Below are 20,904 nucleotides of genomic sequence, written 5' to 3' on the forward strand. Positions count from 1 at the left end.
TCTAAGCTTTTCAGCTTGCATTCATCAGGACATTCGCAAGAATACCAATATAAGGGGGAAACAAACTGTATGTGAAGAGAGTACTGATTGGATGGCATTGCCATGGAACAGGCACCACTGATGGTGACTGACAGTTAACTGCCAAACATTACACCTGTTTCAGCTAAAAATAAATGACAGCCAATCATTGACTCATTCCTCAGGGCAATGCCTTGACCAATCAGGGTCAAGCTGCCTGGTTTAAACTTTTTTACTATGTATATGCCGATCAAAGACTCTGGGATTCCCCTTTATGTTGGCTGCCAGTCTTTTCTCATAAACCCTCTTTGCTTCTCAAATATGTTTTTTCACCTCCCCTCTGAACCTTCAGTAGTCCTCTTGGTTCTTGATTGTATTTTCTATCTGACACCTGTCATAACCACACTTTTTCTTCTTTATATTAATTTCTATCTCCTTTTTCATCCAGGGAGCTCTGAATTTGTTTGCCCTACCTTTCCCTTTCGATGGAATCTACCTTGACTGTGCCCAAACTAATTCTTTTTTGAAGGTAGTCCCATTGTTCAGCTAGAGTTTTTCCTGCCAATCTTCTGTTCCAGTCTACCTAACCCAGCTCCGTTCTTGCCCCATTGAAGTTGGCTCTCGTCCAGTTAATTATTTTTACTCTGGATTTCCTATCGTCCTTTTCTATTATCATCCTAAAATATACAATACAATAATCACTGTCTCCTAAATGTTCTCCCGCTGACACTTGATCTACTTCCACCTCATTTTTAAGAACCAGGTCTTTTCTTGTTGGATTGGACACAAACTGCTGGAGAAAATTTTTTGTTTTTTTATCATTCATGGGATGTGGGTGTCACTGGCTGGGCAGCATTTATTGCCCATCACGAAATGCCCTTGAGAAGGTGGTGGTGAGCTTCCTTCTTGAACCGCTGCAGTCCATGTGGTGTAGGTACACCCACAGTGCTGTTAGGGAGTGAGTTCCAGGATTTTGACCCAGCGACAGTGAAGGAATGGTGATATATTTCCAAGTCAGGATGGTGAGTGACTTGGAGGGGAACTTCCAGGTGGTGGTGTTCCCATCTATCTGCTGCCTTCTAGAAAGTAGTGGTCGTGGGTTTGGAAGGTGCTGTCTAAGGAGCCTTGGTGAATTCCTGCAGTGCATCTTGTAGATGGTACACACTGCTGCTACTGTGTGTCGGTGGTGGAGGGAGTGAATGTTTATGGATGTGGTGCCAATCAAGTGGGCTGCTTTGTACTGGATGGTGTCAATCTTCTCGAGTGTTGTGGGAGCTGCACTCATCCAGGCAAGAGGGGAGTATTCCATCACACTCCTGACGTGTGCCTTGTAGAGGCACAATCTATGAACTTTTGCCCCTCTCCACCCTTCACACTCCCACTGTCCCAGTCTACATTCTGGTAATTAAAGTCCCCCATTAACTACTCTATAATGCTGCATCTCGCTGTAATTTCCCTGCAGATTTGTTCTTCTACATCCTTCTCACTGTTTGCGGGTCTATAGACTACACCGACCAACGTAATTGCTCCCTTTTTTGTTCCTTAGCTCTAGCCAAATTGATTCTGTCCTTGAACCCTCTGGGACATCCTCTTTCTCCAGCACTGCAATGTCCTCCTTAAACAATACCACCACCCCTCCTCCTTTCCTTCCTTTCCTATATTTTCTGAATACCTTACCCGGGAATACTTAACACCCAGTTCTGTCCTTCCTTGAGCCAAGTCTCTGTTATCGCCACAACATCATATTTCCACATGGCAATCTGCGCCTGTAACTCCCCAATCTTATTTACTATACTCCGTGCATTCACATACATGCACAGTAACCCTGATTTAGATTTTGTTACTTTCTCCCTCACCCGACTTCACCTATTAACTTACTATTCTCTATACTAGTGCTATCTGTCCCTCCCAGATTTTTGGCATTTTGTGCACCCTGGTATTCCTCTCTAATATTTTCTCTTGGTTCCCACACCCCTGCCAAGTTTGTTCAAAGCCCTCCCAACAGCACTAGCAAAATGCCCACCAGGAACTCAGCCCCAGCTCTGTTCAGGTGCAGACTGTCCGGCTTGTTCAGGTGTCATCTCCCCCAGAGCCAGTCCCAGTGTCCCAGGAATCTAACGCCCTCCCTCCTGCACCATCTTTCCATCATTCATCTGCCTAATCCTCCTATTTCTATACTCACTGGCACATGTCACTGGGAGTAATCCAGAGATTATTACATTTGAGGTCCTGCTTGCTAATTTTCTACCCAGCTCCCTAAATTCTGATTCCAGGATTGTATCCCCCTTCCTACCTAAGTCATTGGTTATGATGTGGACCATGACCTCTGGCTATTCACCCTCCCCCAGAAGAATATCCTGCAGCTGCCCAGTTACATCCTTGACTCTGGCACCAGGAAGGCAACATAGCATCCTGGAGTCACATCTACGTCTGTTCCCCTAACCAATGAACCCCCTATCATTATAACTCTTTCTTTCTTCTTCCTTCCATTCTGCACAGCTGAACCGCTCATGGTGCCACAAACTTGGCTCTGACTGCCCTCCTCTGAGGAACCAGCGCCCTCAACAGCTTCCAGAACGGAAAACCGATTGCTGAGCAGAACCCCAAGGGACTCCGGCACTACCTGCCTAGTTCTCTTGGACTGCCTGGTGGTCACCCATTCCCTTTCTGCCTCCAGGCTCCTAAGCTGGGGTGTGACCACCTCTCTGAACGCACCATCCACAGCTCTCAGCCTCACGGATACGCCACAGTGACTCCAGCCGCAGCTCAAGCTCCGTAACCCAGAGCTCAAGGTTCAGCAGCTGGTGACACCTCCTGCACGTGTGGCCATCTCGATCACTGGCAGCGCCCAAAAGTTCCCACATATTACAGGACATGCATTTCATATGACTGAGCTGTCCTGCCATGGCTTCAATTTACTTCCCTTAGGTTAACTTTATTTTACTTTGGTTTACTTATACAACTTTATTTTATCTGGCCTCGACTTAACTTAATTTCCCTACTGCTTGTGTTTTTTAGTTAAAAGGAATATGCTCTTCTAATTCTCAGCTACTTGCTGACACTACCTAATTTTTTGGAATGCAACCATTCTCCATTCTAACAATGTGGCCTAACCATCATAGTCACGTTACTTAAGCACTGCCGTGATACTTTGATTTAAAAAGCTGTAGCACTTCTATGCTGAGACTCTATGCTGCCAGTGCTCCCAAGGATCTTTCTCAAGCATGTGAAATGAGTTCAGTCTGCATTCCTGTTTCTGATTTGTAATCCTATTTCCAAAACCATGCAGTGGTCTACTTAATACACAGGCATTATAGAGACTTTGTCATGTCGCAGTTTGTGTGGGGATTTTCCAGGCTCGTGCCTGTAGCTTTCCAAATACCACAGCAGCATTACTAATACCAGCTGATAGCTCCTAATCAAGCTTTCTTTCATTTAACACAGTTTACCCCAGGTAGCAGAATTTGCCTACTAGTTTTCAGGTCTATGTTGATTCGTTGCAATGCTGCGTTGAAATAATTGGCCAGTTTCTGGTGTTGTTGATTAGATTCTAAAGTGTTGGTGAGGACACCAAGAGAGTTATCCCGCTGTTCTTGGAATATCGCCGTGGGATCTTTTCATCCATCTGAATGTCGTCTCAGTTGAACATACTCAGAAGAAGGCACCTCTGGCAATGTAGCACTCTCTCTGAGTAGTTCATTCAAGTGCTAACCTAGTTCCTTGCTTAAGTCCCTAGATTGGGGCTTGAACCGACAACTTCCTGACTTGGAGAAGATAGAATTAGCATTGGGCCAGACTGACATTAGGGGGATTGAAGAAAAAGTCAGGGCGTGTGAAGTCAGGGCTAAGATTGCAAAATGGACTGAAAGATGCCTACACGAAAGACAGGAGAGGCATGGAGGGAAGTTTCTTAGTCTGGCAAAAAGTGGGAAGTGGTATTCCATAGGGATTACATGCTGGGATCGTGGGTGTTCACCACACATAGAAATGATTGGGAATGGAAAGAATGATGTCAAGATTTGCTGATGTACCATGTTGGTATGGTAAGGTCTGGGGCACTGGTAGAGTTAAGCAAATGAAGACGGCACCAAAATACAGGAAGACATGAATAGACTTCCAAATTGGCTGGATAAATAACAAATTAAATTCAATATAATTAAGAACAAAGAACAAAGAAAAGTACAGCACAGGAACAGGTCCTTCGGCCCTCCAAGCCTGCGCCGATCATATTGCCTGTCAAACTAAAACATTTTGCACTTCCGGGGTCCATATCCCTCTATTCCCATCCTATTCATGTCTTTGTCAAGCTGCCTCTTAAACACCACTATCGTACCTGCTTCCACCACCTCCTCTGGCAGCGAATTCCAGACACTCACTACCCTCTGTGTAAAAAACTTGCCCCGCACATCTCCTCTAAAGTTTTCTCCTCTCACCTTAAATCTATGTCCCCTAGTAATTGACTCTTCCACCCTGGGAAAAAGCTTCTGACTATCTACTCTGTCCATGCCACTCATAATTTTGTAAACTTCTATCAAGTCGCTCCTCAATCTCCGTCACTCTAGTGAGAACAATCCGAGTTTCTCCAACCTCTCCTCACAGCTAATAACATCCAGACCAGGCAGTATCCTGGTAAACCTCCTCTGCACCCTCTCCAACACCTCCATATTCTTCTGGTAATGTGGTGACCAGAATTGCACGCAATATTCCAAGCATGGCCTAACCAAGGTTCTATACAGCTGCAGCATGACTTCCCAGCTTTTATACTCAATACCCCTGCCGATGAAGGCAAGCATGCCATATGCCTTCCTGACTACCTTATCCACCTGCGTTGCCGCTTTCAGTGACCTGTGGACCTGTACACCCAGATCCCTCCACCCGTTGATGCACTTAAGGGTTCTGCCATTTACTGTATAATCCCTGCCTGTATTAGACCTTCCAAAATGCATTACCTCACATTTGTTCAGATTAAACTCCATCTGCCATTTCTCCAACTATGTCTCCACCCGATCTATGTCCTGTTGTATCCTTTGACAATCCTCTTCACTATCTGCAACTCCTCCAACCTTAGTGTCATCTGCAAACTTACTAATTAGCCCAGTTACATTTTCCTCCAAATCATTTATGTATACTACAAACAGCAAAGGTCCCAGCACTGATCCCTGCGGAACACCACTAGTCACAGCTCTCCATTCAGAAAATCACCCTTCCACTGCTACCCTCTGTCTTCTATGACCAAGCCAATTCTGTATCCATCTTGCCAGCTCACCTCTGATCCCGTGCGACTTTACCTTCTGTACCAGTCTGCCATAGGGGACCTTGTCAAAGGCCTTACTGAAATCCACATATATAACATCCACTGCCCTTCCATTGTTGATCATCTTTGTCACTTCCTCGAAAAACTTGATCAAGTTAGTGAGACACAACCTCCCCTTCACAAAACCATGCTGCCTCTCACTAATAAGCCCATTTGCTTCCAAATGGTAGTAAATCCTGTCACGAAGAATCTTCTCTAATAATTTCCCTACCACTGTCGTAAGGCTCACCGGCCTGTAATTTCCTGGATTATCCCTGCTACCCTTCTTAAACAATGGAACAACATTGGCCATTCTCCAGTCCTCTGGGACCTCACCTGTATCCAGTGAGGATACAAAGATTTCTGTCAAGGCCCCAGCAATCTTCTCCCTTGCATCCCTCAGTACTCTGGGGTAGATCCCATCTGGCCCTGGAGACTTATCCACCTTAATATTCTTCAAGACGCCTAACACCTCTTCTGTTTTGATCTCAACATGATTCAGGCTATCTACACACTGTTCCCCAGACAAATCAACCGCTAAGTCCTTCTCTTTGGTGAATACTGATGAGAAGTATTCATTTAGTATCTCTTGATGAGAAGTATTCACTTAGTATCTCTTGATGAGAAGTATTCATTTAGTATCTCTAAATCTCTAAAGCGGGAGATGGTTAATTTTGGTTAGAGGAATAAGGAGCTGCCTTATTCTTAAAAGGTAAGAAAGTAAATGGAATAGAGGAGCAAAGCGATCTTGGTTTACAGAGCTGAGATGACTGACCTCTAACAACCACAACCATCTTCCTTTGTGCTAGGTATGACTCCAACCAGTGTATAGTTTTCCCCCTGATTCCCATTGACTCCAGTTTTGCTAGGGCTTCTTGATGCCACATTAAGTCAAATGCTGCCTTGATGTCAAGGGCAGTCACTCTCACCCCTGGAGTTCAGCTCTTTTGTCCATGTTTGAACCAAGGCTGTAATGAGGTCAGGAGCTGAGTGGCCCTGGTGGAACCCAAACTGGGCATCAATGAGCAGGTTATTGCGAAGCATGTGCTGCTTGATAACACTGTTGACGACCCTTCCATTACATTACTGATGATCGAGAGTAGACTGATGGGGCAGTAATCATGTGGAGTGAATTGAATTGGCTGAAGACTGGCATCTGTGATGTTGGGGATCTCTGGAGGAGGCCGAGATGGATCATCCACTCGGCACTTCTGGCTGAAGATTGTTGCGAATGCTGCAGCCTTATCTTTTACACTGATATGCTGGGCTCCTCCATTATTAAGGATGGGGATATTTGTGGAGCCTCCTCCTCCAGTGAGTTGTTTAATTGTCCACCACCATTCACAACTGGATGTGGCAGGACTTAGATCTGATCCATTGGTTGTGGAATAGCTTAGCTCTGACTATCACTTGCTGCTTATGCTGTTTGGCACACAAGTAATCCTGTGTTGTAGCTTCACCAGGTTGACGCCTCATTTTTAGGTATGTCTGGTGCTGCTCCTGACATGCCCTCCTGCTCTCTTCATTGAACCAGGGTTGATCTCCTGGCTAGATGGTAATGATAGAGTGGGGGATATGCTGGGCCATGAGGTTACAGATTGTGTTCGAGTACAATTCTGCTGCTGCTGATGGCCCACAGCGCCTCATAGGTGCACAGTCTTGAGTTTCTAGATCTGTTCAAAATCTATCCTATTACCATGGTGATAGTGCCACACAACACGATAAAGGGTATCCTCAATGTGAAGACAGGACTTCATCTCCACAATGAGTGTGCGGTGGTCACTCCTACCGATACTGTCATGGACAGATGCATCTGCGGTAGGCAGGTTGGTGAGGATGAGGTCAAGTATGTTTTTCTCTCTTGTTGGTTCCCTCACCACCTGCTGCAGACCCAGTCTAGGAGCTGTGTCCTTTAGGACTCAGCCAGCTCAGTCAGTAGTGGTGCTACCGAGCCACTCTTGGCGATGACATTGAAGTCCCCCACCCAGAGTACATTCTGCACCCTGCCACCCTCAGTGCTTCCTCCAGGTGGTGTTCAACATGGAGGAGCACTGATTCATCAGCTGAGGGAGGGCGGTACGTGGTAATCAGCAGGAGGTTTCCTTGCCCACGTTTGGCCTGATGCTATGAGACTTCATGAGGTCCAGAGTCCTGATTCAATGTTGAGGACTCCCAGGGCAACACTCCCCTGACTCTATACCCCTGTGCTGCCACCTCTGCTGGCTCTGTCCTGCCGGTGGGTCAGGACATACCCAGGGATGGTGATGGTGGTGCCTGGGACGTTATCTGTAAGATATGATTCCATGAGGATGACTATGTCAGGCTGTTTCTTGACTAGTCTGTGAGACAGCTCTCCCAATTTTGGCACTAGCCCCCAGATGTTAGTAAGGAGGATTTTGCAGGGTTGACAGGACTGTGATTGCTATTGTCTAGGTCCCGTCCGGTTTCATTCCTTTTTTGTGTCTTTGTAGCAGTTTGTTACAACTAAGCAGCTTGCTAGGCCATTTCAGAGGGCATTTAAGAGTCAACCACATTACTGTGGGCCACAAAAGTTGAGGACGATAGATTTTCTTTCCCTAAAGGACATTAGTGAACCAGATGAGTTTAAACCTGGGTCCCCAGAGTGTAACCCTGGGTCTCTGGATCACTAGTCCAGTGAGACTACCACTCATCATTGCCTCCCCCTGTTTCTATGTTTAAGACCTTGAGTCTGGAACTTGGGGACACCATTTGAAAATAAGGGGTCTCCCATTTAAGATAGAGATTGGGAGAATTTATTTCTCTTAGAGGGGCGTTAGTTGGTGAAATTCTTTTATCCAGAGTGCGTTGGAGGCTGGGTCATTGAATATATTCAAGGCTGATCAACAAAGGAGCTGAGGGTTACTGGGGGAGTTGTTGGGGCAGACAGGAGTTGAGGCCACAATCAAATCAGCCAGGATCTTATCAAATGGCAGAGCAGGCTCGAGGGGCTGAATGGCCTACTCCTGCTTCTAATTCTTGTGTTCTTGTATTCAAACAGTAGTGACACAAGGTCATTAAGAGAACAAGCAGGAATCTAGAGGGACAGAATTCAAAAGCAATGAGATAATGTTAAATTTATACAGAACTCCAGAGATCTATCTGCAGTTAATGTTAAATTTATACAGAACTCCAGAGAGCTATCTGCAGTTCTAGTCTCCATTTTCTAAAATGGACATTGAACACTGAGGAAAATGCAGAAAATGCAGAAAATGCAGGGATATATCTGGAATTGGGAGGATGTAAGTACCGGGAGAGGCTGAACAGGCTGTGGATCTTTAATAAAAACAGAAAGTGTTGGAAAAACTCAGCAGGTCTGGCAGCATCTGTGGAGAGACAAACAGAGTTAACATTTGGAGTTCAATATGACTTCTTCAGAACTATGAATCTTTGTCTGGAAAAGAGAAGACTAAATGGAACCCTGCTGGAGGTTTGTAAAATAATGAAGGAATTTGATGGGCTGAATGGAGAGAAAGTGTTTCCACTTGTGGGTGAGTCCATAACAAGGGGAGCATGAATATAAGGTAGTGACTATCAGATCAAACATAGAGAGAGTTTTGAGAATGTGGAGCCCACTCCACATCGAGGGGTTGAAACAGGTATTTGTATTGAAGGGGATGTTTGATGCATATTTGAGGGAATGGAGAACAGAGGCATAAAGGGGTTGGACGGAGGAAGTAATTAGTGTGGGAGGAGGTTTGTGTGGAGCATAAACACAGGCTGAATGGCCTGTTTGCATTGCCTGGATGCATTTCAGGAATTCCCTCAAATTACTACCATGTTCCCAGGAACATGCTCAAAATATTCACAGCCTCCAGGGAGCCATTGTATAACTTGGAACTCCATCCCACAGGAAGCCTGCAGCAGAGATTGTACCATATCATAAACCAGCCAGTGCAAACAAGGAAACAGAAATCTAAAACTTTTCATAGATCCCTTAGGATCGAAGGATCACAGTTGGAAGGCCTGCGATCCTGACTGTTATCAGGGTCAGCTCCTTCCACAGCACCTTACTGGTTAATGCTCTGCTGGCCTCTCACCAAGCACACTTTGTAATCTTTAGCTCAGCTAAAACTCTGCTGCCCATATCCTAATTCACACCAAGTCCCTTGAGACCATCCCCAGTCCAGAAATATAAATTTAGAATTCTCAGCCTTGTTTGCAAATCTCTCACCCCTCCCTACCTGTGGAATCTCCTCCTCCAGCCCCACAACCCTCCGAGATATCTGCACTCCTCTAGTTCTGGCCTCTTGTGCATTCCTGATATTAATCAGTCCACCTTTGGTGGCCCTGTCTTCAGTTGCCTGGACCTGAAGTTCTGGAATTCCTCCCTAATCCTCTCAGCCTCTCCATGTCTCTTTGCTCTTTAAAAGACTTCCTCTCTGACCAGGCTTTCAATCGCCTGTCCTTATATCTCCTTGAGTGCCTTGGTGTCAAATTCTGTTTGGATATGCTCCTATGAATCAGCTTGGGACATTCTACCACATGATGCATAAATGCAAATGATAATTTAGAGATTGTGAGGCCAAAGTGGGCCATGGCAAGAGGTGAAAGTGGATTCTATAAATTTGGAACTGTTTGGCACTGAAAGATGACCATGAAAGCTGCTGGATCTTTCACCAAGTGTTAATGAACCATGAAGCAAACCTGTCACCCTTACAGAGTCAGCGCCTTCATTCTCAGAGCAGTGAGGGGAGCGCGGGGGTTGGTGGGGGGGGGGTGATAAATCCTGCCTTATTAGTGTCATCTACAATCCAGAACAGATGAAACAAAATTCCTTCCTGACACCTCCTCCAATAACTCCTCAGTGCAAGGCCAGAGCGCAGTTCCTTGTTTAAACTGTGTTTAAGGAACCAGTGGAAATGGAAGCCATGTATGTCAAAGTCAGCAACAAGGTTAGATACTTGAAAAGAAAATCGCTGCCTCAGCTTTATTTCTGGACCAGGTAAACTACGAAAGTTGCCTGCAGAATTTCAATTTGGCTGAGAACTTGCTAGAAGCTTCCTCTATGGCTGGGGAACTTTATCCAGTCAATACATGTTCCCATTCGCTGTTAGTGCAAGGTCTAGGAGACACAAATATAAGGTTTTAGGCAAGAGATGAAGGGGGAATGTGAGATAGAACATTTCTTATGCAACAAGTAATAATGACTGGGAACTCGCTACCCACGGGCTTAGAGGAAGTGGAGACGATCAAGATTTCAAAAGGAAATTGGATGGGTACTTGTGGGGGGGGAAATATATTTGCAGCATTATGGGGATAGAGTGGGGGAATGGGACTGACTGGGTTGCTGGAGCTGGCATAGCACTTATGGGCCAAAAGGTCTCCTTCTGTGCTGTAGTAACTCCATGATTGAGTGCCACAGTCCCTGAAGGTTTGATCCTGGGTCTTGGTCAGGCCAGGAGTAGGATCTCATCCATTGATCAGGGAGGGGAGAATCAATCGGGACTCCTTCATTTTGTGTGTGTGTGTGTGTAAGAAAGGTATTGCAATATTGTGGGAGATTTAATCTTCATCTAGATTGGATGAATCAAATTGGCAAAGGTAATCTGGAGGATGAGTTCGTAGAGTGTATTCAGGACAGTTTCTTCAAACAATCCATTCTGAAACCAAGCAGGGAACAGGCTGTTTTACACCTGGTAATATGCAGTGAGACGAGATTAATTAATTGCCTCATAGTAAAGGATTCTTTGGGTATGAATAATCATAACATGATAGAATTTCACATTCAGTTTGGGAGTGAGAAATTTGGCTCTGTAACTGGTATCCTAAACTTAAATAAAGACAATTACAAAGTTAAGAAGACAGAGTTGGCTAAAGTAGATTGGAAACCTAGCTTAAAAGGTAGAGAAGCCATGGCAGACATTTAAGAAGATATTTCATAACTCTCAACAAACATATATTCCATCAAGAAAGAAACACTACAAAGAGGGTGCACTACCCACGGCTAGCTAAGGAGGTTAAGGATGGTGTCAAATTGAAAAAGATGTAGAATGTTGGAAAGATTAGTGCTAGGGCAGAAGATTGGGAAAGTTTTAGAAAAAAAGTTTGGCTAAAAAACAGAGAAATTGGAGTATGAGAAAAAACTAGCAAGAAATAAAAAAACAGACAGTAAAAGCTTCTAAAAGTAAATAAAAAGGAAAAGAGTTGCAAAAGTGCACATTGGCCCCCTAGAGGGTGGGACTGGGAAATTCATGTGAGAGGAGTAAATAGCAGAGATTTGGAACAAGTATTTTTTTACCAGTCTGTGCAGTAGAAGACACAAAAAGCAACCCAAAAATACTAGAAAAGCAGAGGGCAAAAGGGAGGGAGAAACTTAAAACAGCCATGGTCATTGGAGAAAAAGAACCAGGGAAACTAATGGGACTAAAAGTTGACATGCCCCCCTGACCCTTATGGCCTGCTCCCTAGAGTCTTACAGGAAGTGGCAGCAGAGATAGTGGATGCATTGGTTGTAATCTTCCAAAATTCCCTAGATTCTGGAAAGGACCCAGTGGATTGGAAAAGCACAAATGTAACAGCCCTATTCAAGAAAGGAGGGAGATAGAAAGCAGGAAACTATAGGCCAGTTAGTCTAACATCTGCCTTTGGGAAAATGCTAGAATCCAAAATGCCAGATATTAAGAAGGCAAAACAGGACATTTAGAAAATCATAATACAATCAAGCAGAGTTAACATGGTTTTATGAAAGGGAAATCCTGTTTGACTAGCTTATTCGATTTCTTTGAGGATGTAACAAATAGAGTAGACAAAGATGTAGTGTGTTTGGATTTCTAAAACTCAATGCCACGTGAAAGGTTACTGTACAAGAAAAGAAGAGTTCCTGGTGTTGGATGGTGATAAATTAGCATGGATAGACGATTGACTAACTAGCAAGGAACAGAGTCAGGATAAATGGATCATTTTCAGGCTGACAAGCTGTAACTAGTAGAGTGCCACAGGGACCAGTACTGGGGCCTCAGTTACTTATGATCTATATCAATGACTTGGATGAGGGAACCAACTGTACTGCAGCCTTTTCTTAATCCAACCTTTTCCCCAACACTTCCCTGCACACACCGCCCCCCCCCCCCCCCCCCCCCCCCGCCACCACACATTTCTTCGAAAGCTTGACAAGGGAGGTGTTTCCCCTTGTGCGAGAGTCTAGGACCAGAAGGCATAATCTCACAGTAAGGGGTCACCCATTTAAAACAGATGAGGAGGAATTTCTTCTCTCAGAGGGTAGTGGAATTCTTTACCACAGAGGTCTGTAGAGGCTGGGTCATTAACTATATTCAAGGCTGAGATAGACAGATTTTTAATCAGTATGGGGATCAAGTGTTATGGGGACAAGGCAAGAAAGTGGAGTTAAGACCACCAACCAAATCAGCTATGATCTTATCAAATGGCAGAGAAGATTAGATGGGCCGAATGGCCTACTCCTGCTCCTTTATCTTCTTATTTTATGAATCAATGGGAACTCATCTGTGATAGAATAGAGAGAAAGACTTGTGTTTCTAGAACACCATTCACACCCACAGAACATCCCAAAGTGCTTTACAGCCAGCTAAGTAATTCCATCATAAGGCAGCCAATTTACACACAGCAAGCTCCCACAAACAGTATTGAGATAATGACCAGATCATCACTTATTTCAGTGATGTTAGTGCAGGAATGAATATTGATCAGGATATCAGGAGAACTCACCTTTTCTTTGAAATAGCACCAAGAGACCATTTACGTCTGCTTGAGAGGTCAGACATGGTCTCAGTTTAACACCTCATTAAAATGTGGTCTCCTCTACATTGGAGAGACCAAATGTAAACTGGGCAACTGCTTTGCGGAACAGCTGCGGTCTGTCCGCAAGAATGACCCAAACCTCCCTGTCGCTTGCCATTTTAACACTCCACCCTGCTCTCTTGCCCACATGTCTGACCTTGGCTTGCTGCATTGTTCCAGTGAAGCCCAACGCAAACTGGAGGAACAGCACCTCATCTTCCGACTAAGTACTTTACAGCCATCCGGACTGAGTATTGAATTCAACAACTTTAGGTCTTGACCTCCCCCCTCCATCCCCACCCCCTTTCTGTTTCTTCCCCCTTCCTTTTGTTTTTTTCCAATAAATTATATAGATTTTTCTTTTTCCCACCTATTTCCATTATTTAAAAATATTTTTAAATCTTTTATGCTCCCCCCACCCCCACTAGAGCTATACCTTGAGTGCCCTACCATCCATTCTTAATTAGCACATTCGTTTAGATAATATCACCAACTTCGACACCTACGTGTTCTTTTGTTCTGCTGTCTGTGACATCTTTTGATGATCTGCTTCTATCACTGCTTTTGCCTACAGCCACACCACCCCCCTCCACTTCTCTCCCCCCACCTCCCCACCACCTTAAACCAGCTTATATTTCACCCTTTCCTGGGATTCGCCTAGTTCTGTCGAAGGGTCATGAGGACTCGAAACGTCAAATCTTTTCTTCTCCGCCAATGCTGCCAGACCTGCTGAGTTTTTCCTGGTAATTCTGTTTTTGTCTCAGTTTAACATCTCGTCTGAAAAATGGTACCCCTGGCACTGCAGCACTTCCTTAGTACTGCACTGAAGCGTCAGCCTAGATTTTGTGCTTAAGTCTCTGGAATGGGATTTGAACCCACAACCTCCTGACTCAAGGTGAGAGTGGACCCAGCAAGAACACAAGAAATAGGAGCAGGACTGGGTCACATGGCTCACTGAGCACAGTCCACCTGCCATTCAATACAGTCATGGCTGCTCTTGGGCTTCAACTCCACTTCCCTTCCTATTCCCCATATCCCTTAATTTCCTGAGAGATTAAGGGCGGAATCGTCCCAGATTTTTACCAGCCGTCCGTAATGGCGGCTTCTCATTGTCCCAAACCTGTCACATTAATTATGCATTCCCAGGAAACACGCCATTTCCATGGTGGGTTCCGATTCGCTGCTTCACCGGCCGCTGTGTTTAAGGTGCAGCCGCGTACACACCTCTCAGTGCCTCCAGCCCAGGACTGCTGCAAAAAAGACATGGCCCCGAAAGGTTTAGTGACATGTCCCTCAAGCATATGTTGGACACTGGTGGCCCTCCGTGATGTCCTTTGGACCCTGTGGAGGCACGCCATGATGTCCTCTACCCCACTCTGGTCGCAGGAGGGGCAGCTACATTACCAACCAGGCTTGGTAGGCGATGGCAGTGGTGGTCAGTGCCAATACTGTACAGAAGAGGTTGGCCATCCAATGCAGATAGAGAATGAATGATCTCATCCGTGCAGCCAGGGTATGGCAACCATCTCATCACCCTAAACTCACACACTCACAAGCCCATCACACACTCACTGGCATCTCATTCACTGCCAGCTCAAGGGACATTAACCTCCACTTGGAGAGGCAGGGATTAATCAGGGATAGTCAGCATGGTTTTGTCAGGGGGAGATCATATCTAACAAACTTGATTGAATTTTTCGAGGAGGTAACCAGTTGTGTAGATGAGGGTAGTACAGTTGATGTAGTCTACATGGGCTTCAATGAGGCTTTTGACAAGGTCCCGCATGGGAGAATGGTCAAGAAGGTAAGAGCCCATGGGATCCAGGACAACTTGGCAAATTGGATCTAAAATTGGCTTAATGGCAGGAGACAGAGGGTGGTGGTTGAAGGTTGTTTTTGCGATTAGAAGCCTATGATAAGTGATGTATCACAGGGATCGGTGCTGGGACTCTTGCTGTTTGTAGTGTACATTAATGATTTAGAAGTGAATACAGCAGTTATGATCAGTAAGCTTGCAGATGACACAAAAATTGGTGGTGTCGTAAATAGTGAAGAGGAAAGCCTTAGAGATTACAAGATGATATAGATGGGCTGGTAAGATGGGAAGATGGAACTTAATCCTGAGAAGTGTGAGGTGATGCACTTTGGGAGGACTAACACGGCAAGGGAATACACAATGAATGGTAGGAGCCTAGGAAGAAGGGGATCAGAGGGACCTTGGTGTACATTTCCATAGATCCCTGAAGGCAGCAGCACAGGTAGATAATGTGGTTAAGAGGATATGTGGGATACTTGCCTTTATTAGCCGAGGCATAGACTATAAGAGAAGGGAGGTTATGTTGGAGCTGTATAAAACGCTAGTTAGGCCACAGCTGGAGTACTGTGTTCAGTTCTGGTCGCCACACTATAGGAAGGATGCGATTGCATTGGAGAGGGTGCAGAGGAGATTCACCAGGATGTTGCCTGGGCTGGAGTGTTTCAGCTATGAAGAGAGAGGTTGTTTTCCTTAGAGCAGAGAAGACTGAGGGGGTACCTAATAGATGTATAGAAAATTATGAGGGGCATAGATAGGCTAGATAGGATGAAACTTTTCCCCTTAACAGAGGGGTCAATAACCATGGGGCATAGATTTAGGGTAAGGGGCAGGAGGTTTAGAGGGAATTTGAGGAAATTTTTTTCACCCAGAGGGTGGTTGGAATCTGGAACTCACTGCCTGAGGGGGTGGGAGAGGCAGAAGCCCTCACAACATTTCAGAAATTTTTAGATGAATACTTGAAATGCTATATCATACAGGGCTACGGGCCAAGTGCTGGAAAATGGAATTATAATAGACAGGTTCTTGATGGCCGGCACATGCACAATGGGCCTAAGGGCCTGTTTCTGTGCTGTATCACTCCATGACTCTATGACATCACCACCCATTCTCACACACACACACTCTCACATCTCCATCTGGCCTCCCCTCCTCTGGAGACTGCCTCCTCAGTCCTCGCCATCTTGAGGCCACTTGCTCAGGTCAACATTTTCCCCCACAAACGTCCTGGGATACCCTCCCTTCCCCAGGCAAGCCCTAGCCCCACAGCTGTACAAAGAGAGACAGGGAACCACAAGATGAGTGACGTGATGCTGCCTGTGAATCCTGGTGTTGATCACTGTGAGTGTTGCCTTGAAGCAAGATAGGCAAACAAACCTCGAAGTCTCGAGTGAAGTGCAGCTCACCAGAGGCATGTCACTTATGTACAGTTGTGAAATACGTTGGTGTGCAATCACACGGACGTGGGTGGGTGACCCAGCGTGGGTGATGAGTCCAGCAGGCTGGCATTATAATGATAGGCAGAGGTATTACAATGAGGTTCTGATGTCCGATAGTGGGAAACATGACCCACCATCGATGGGCTGAGCGGATGATCGCAAACTGGTTTCATGTCACCACAATGTGCGCTCAAGCTGCCAAGCCTACAACGTGCCAGCGGGCACAGACAATTCCACCCTAAAAATCTGTCTGTCCCAGCCTTAAATGTATTTAACAATGGAGCATCCATAATCCTCTGGGGTAGAGAATTCCAATAACAGAATGAGTGAAATAATTTCCCTCATCTCAGCCCTAAACAGAAGAAGGTCCTAAATGATCTGTCCCACATCCTGAGACTGTGCCCCTGGAACCAATCTCTCAACATCTACCCCATCAAGCCCCTTCAGAATTCTGTGGGTTTCAATGAGATTGTCTCTCACTCTTCTAAATTCCAGTGAACGCCCAGAGTAACCAAGTCACGGCCGACATTCATCAATCTCCCATACGACTGCATATGGAGAGTCAATGCCAAATGTAGACTTAGGGTGAAGTGGTTTCGAAAACGGATGATAATTGTATCAGGACCTGCAGATGTAATTCAGTTCCTGTCTCTCTGAATTTACCCTTAGATAATGTTGATTTTATTTGCTCTTAAATGGCAAAACTGATGACAATTGTGGAAGCAGGTGTTGGTTGGATCAGAGGAGGTGTTGGTTGGATCAGAGGAGCACCAGCTGAAGGGCTGGGAGACACAAAATTGAGGTGCAATAGTGCTACCAAAGGCAGGAAGGTGTGATTACAGCGTGACAGGTTTACATAGGCAATTTCCATTCTAAGTATAATCATTGAAATTTAATGAGCCGTGTGGTTTCAAAAGGGTGACAACAGCAAGTGCGCTTAAATGTAAGACCTTTATGTTATCATAGTTTTAAAACTTCTAAAAGATACCATTTTATATCTTGCAATAGGTGACAATAACTATAAGACAGTTACTGTCTCACCTGAGTGGCATTCGGCACTATGAGAAGGACATTAAGAAGGTACAGGAACTAAAAGGAAAAGACAAGAGGCTCGTTAAAGAGGAGGTGGAGTCCAAAGCTGATCAAGGTAGTAAAGATAAAAGGCCGGCAGAGAAACCAAAAGAGACATTGGAGAACACGCAAATGGGAAGCGAGGGTGACAGCAGGATACAGGAGAAATGCCCAAAATCAGAAAGTGACAAAGATGAAGACTCAGGGAAAAGCAACAAAACTCCTCAAAACAAGAAAGAGTTCCAGCACGAGGAATACTACATCACGGAGAAATTTGAGAGTGTTTCTAAATCACTGGCGCTCTTCAAGAATGATCCCTTGATGTTCAAACCTGGTAAAAAAAAATGTTGGTGTATTGATTATAAAACAGAATTCCAGGCTGTAATTAAAAATGTGTTACAAGTAATAATGTGCATCAACATCATCCTTAAAATACTCACTGCAGAAAATACCAGAACAAAAACAGAATTACCTGGAAAAACTCAGCAGGTCTGGCAGCATCGGCGGAGAAGAAAAGAGTTGACGTTTCAAGTCCTCATGACCCTTCAGCAGAACTGGGTGAATCCATGGAGAGGGCTGAAATATAAGCTGGTTTAAGGTGGGGGTAGGGGGTGTGGTTTAGGTGGTGGGAGAAGTGGGGGGGTGGTGTGGTTGTAGGGACAAGCAAGCAGTCATAGGAGCAGATAATCAAAAGATGTCACAGACAAAGGAACAAAGAAGTGTTGAAGGTGGTGATATTATCTAAACAAATGTGCTAATTAAGAATGGATGGTAGGGCACTCAAGGTACAGCTCTAGTGGGGGTGGGGGAGCATAAAAGATTTAAAAATAATGGAAATAGGTGGGAAAAGAAAAATCTATATAAATTATTGGAAAAAATAAAAGGAAGGGGGGGAAAAAACAGAAAGGGGGTGGGGATGGAGGAGGGAGTTCAAGATCTAAAGTTGTTGAACTCAATATTTAGTTCGGAAGGCTCTAAAGTGCCTAGTCGGAAGATGAGGTGCTGTTCCTCCAGTTTGCGATGGGCTTCACTGGAACAATGCAGCAAGCCAAGGACAGACATGTGGGCAAGAGAGCAGGGTGGAGTGTTAAAATGGCAAGCGACAGGGAGGTTTGGGTCATTCTTGCGGACAGACCGCAGCTGTTCTGCAAAGCGGTCGCCCAGTTTACGTTTGGCCTCTCCAGTGTAGAGGAGACTGCATTGGGAGCAACGAATGCAGTAGACTAAGTTGGGGGAAATGCAAGTGAAATGCTGCTTCACTTGAAAGGAGTGTTTGGGCCCTTGGACGGTGAGGGGAGAGGAAGTGAAGGGGCAGATGTTGCATCTTTTGCGTGGGCATGGGGAGGTGCCATAGGTGGGGGTTGAGGAGTAGGGGGTGATGGAGGAGTGGACCAGGGTGTCCCGGAGAGAACGATCCCTACGGAATGCCGATAGGGGGGGTGAAGGGAAGATGTGTTTGGTGGTGGCATCCTGCTGGAGTTGGCGGAAATGGCGGAGGATGATCCTTTGAATGTGGAGGCTGGTGGGGTGATAAATGAGGACAAGGGGGACCCTATCATGTTTCTGGGAGGGAGGAGAGGGTGTGAGGGTGGATGTGCGGGAGTTGGGCCGGACACGGTTGAGGGCCCTATCAACGACCGTGGGTGGAAAACCTCAGTTCAGGAAGAAGGAGGACATGTCAGAGGAACTGTTTTTGAAGGTAGCATCATCGGAACAGATGTGACGGAGGTGAAGGAACTGAGAGAATGGGATGGAGTCCTTACAGGAAGCGGGGCATGAGGAGCTATAGTCGAGGTAGCTGTGGGAGTCGGTAGGCTTGCAATGGATATTGGCGGATATTGGTGGACCAATATCCATTACAAGCCTACCGACTCCCACAGCTACCTTGACTACAGCTCCTCACACTCTGCTTCCTGTAAGGACTCCATCCCATTCTCTCAGTTCCTTTGCCTCCGTTGCATCTGTTCCGATGATGCTACCTTCAAAACCAGTTCCTCTGACATGTCCTCCTTCTTCCTTAACTGAGGTTTTCCACCCACGGTCGTTGACAGGGCCCTCAACCATGTCCAGCCCATCTCCCGTGCATCCGCCTTCACACCTTCTCCTCCCTCCCAGAAACATGATAGGGTCCCCCTTGTCCTCACTTATCACCCCACCAGCCTCCGCATTCAAAGGATCATCCTCCGCCATTTCCGCCAACTCCAGCAGGATGCCACCACCAAACACATCTTTCCTTCACCCCTCCTGGCAGCATTCCATAGGGATCGATCCCTCAGGGACACCCTGGTCCACTCCTCCATCACCCCCTACTCTTCAACCCCCTCCTATGGCACCTCCCCATGCCCACGCAAAAGATGCAACACCTGCCCCTTCACTTCCTCTCTCCTCACCGTCCAAGGGCCCAAACACTCCTTTCAAGTGAAGCAGCATTTCACTTGCATTTCCCCCAACTTAGTCCACTGTATTCGTTGCTCCCAATGTGGTCTCCTCTACATTGGAGAGACCAAACGTAAACTGGGCGACCGCTTTGCAGAACACCTGCGGTCTGTCCGCAAGAATGACCCAAACCTCCCTGTCGCTTGCCATTTTAACACTCCACCCTGCTCTCTTGCCCACATGTCTGTCCTTGGCTTGCTGCATTGTTCCAGTGAAGCCCAACGCAAACGGGAGGAACAACACCTCATCTTCCGACTAGGCACTTTACTGCCTTCCGGACTGAATATTGAATTCAACAAATTTAGATCTTGAACTCCCTCCTCCATCCCCATCCCCTTTCTGTTTCTTCCCCCTTCCTTTTATTTTTTCCAATAATTTATAGAGATTTTTCTTTTCCCACCTATTTCCATTATTTTTAAATCTTGTATGCCCTGCTAGCCTTTCCACCCCACCCCCACTAGAGCTATACCTTGAGTGCCCTGCCATCCATTCTTAATTAGCACATTCGTTTAGATACTATCACCAACTTCAACACCTCTGTGTTCTTCTGTCTGTGACATCTTTTGATGATCTGCTCCTATCTCTGCTTGCTTGTCCCTACAACACCACCCCCCCCCCACCAACTACCTTAAACCAGCTTATATTTCACCCCTCTCCATGGATTCACCCAGTTCTGTCGAAGGGTCATGAGGACTTGAAACGTCAACTCTTTTCTTCTCCGCTGATGCTGCCAGACCTGCTGAGTTTTTCCAGGTAATTCTGTTTTTGTTTTGGATTTCCAGCATCCGCAGTTTTTTGTTTTTAGTAGAAAATATCAGGGCGGAATTGCAAGGTTAGAGACTGATCAAGGAGCTCCAACTGCCCCTGGCTCATTGGCCAGGGTGTCCCCAGTCTGGTCCAGCCTGGCCCGGCCCAGCGTGTCTCCCGCTAGCGGATGCAGCGTTTAAATCTCCACTCAGTTCGGCGGGGCTGTAATATCCCACCGGGCGGGAGAGGCTGTAAACTCCTGGCCACAGGAAATGAGCAGATTTCTCACCTTGTTTGAGTTCTCTCCCTTG

The 20,904-nt window shown here is 45.9% G+C and overlaps 1 protein-coding gene across 1 annotated transcript in view; it reads left to right on the forward strand.

Moving 5' to 3' along the window:
• lactb (lactamase, beta) overlaps positions 1 to 20,904 on the forward strand; it is an 85,765-nt gene that overhangs the window by 39,921 nt on the left and 24,940 nt on the right. The window contains exon 4 of the mRNA XM_041178540.1: positions 17,348 to 17,744. Coding sequence (XP_041034474.1) covers positions 17,348 to 17,744 — 397 coding nt within the window. The remainder of the gene's footprint in view (positions 1 to 17,347; positions 17,745 to 20,904) is intronic.

Source organism: Carcharodon carcharias, chromosome 32 (assembly GCF_017639515.1).
Source record: "Carcharodon carcharias isolate sCarCar2 chromosome 32, sCarCar2.pri, whole genome shotgun sequence".
NCBI lineage: Eukaryota > Metazoa > Chordata > Chondrichthyes > Lamniformes > Lamnidae > Carcharodon > Carcharodon carcharias.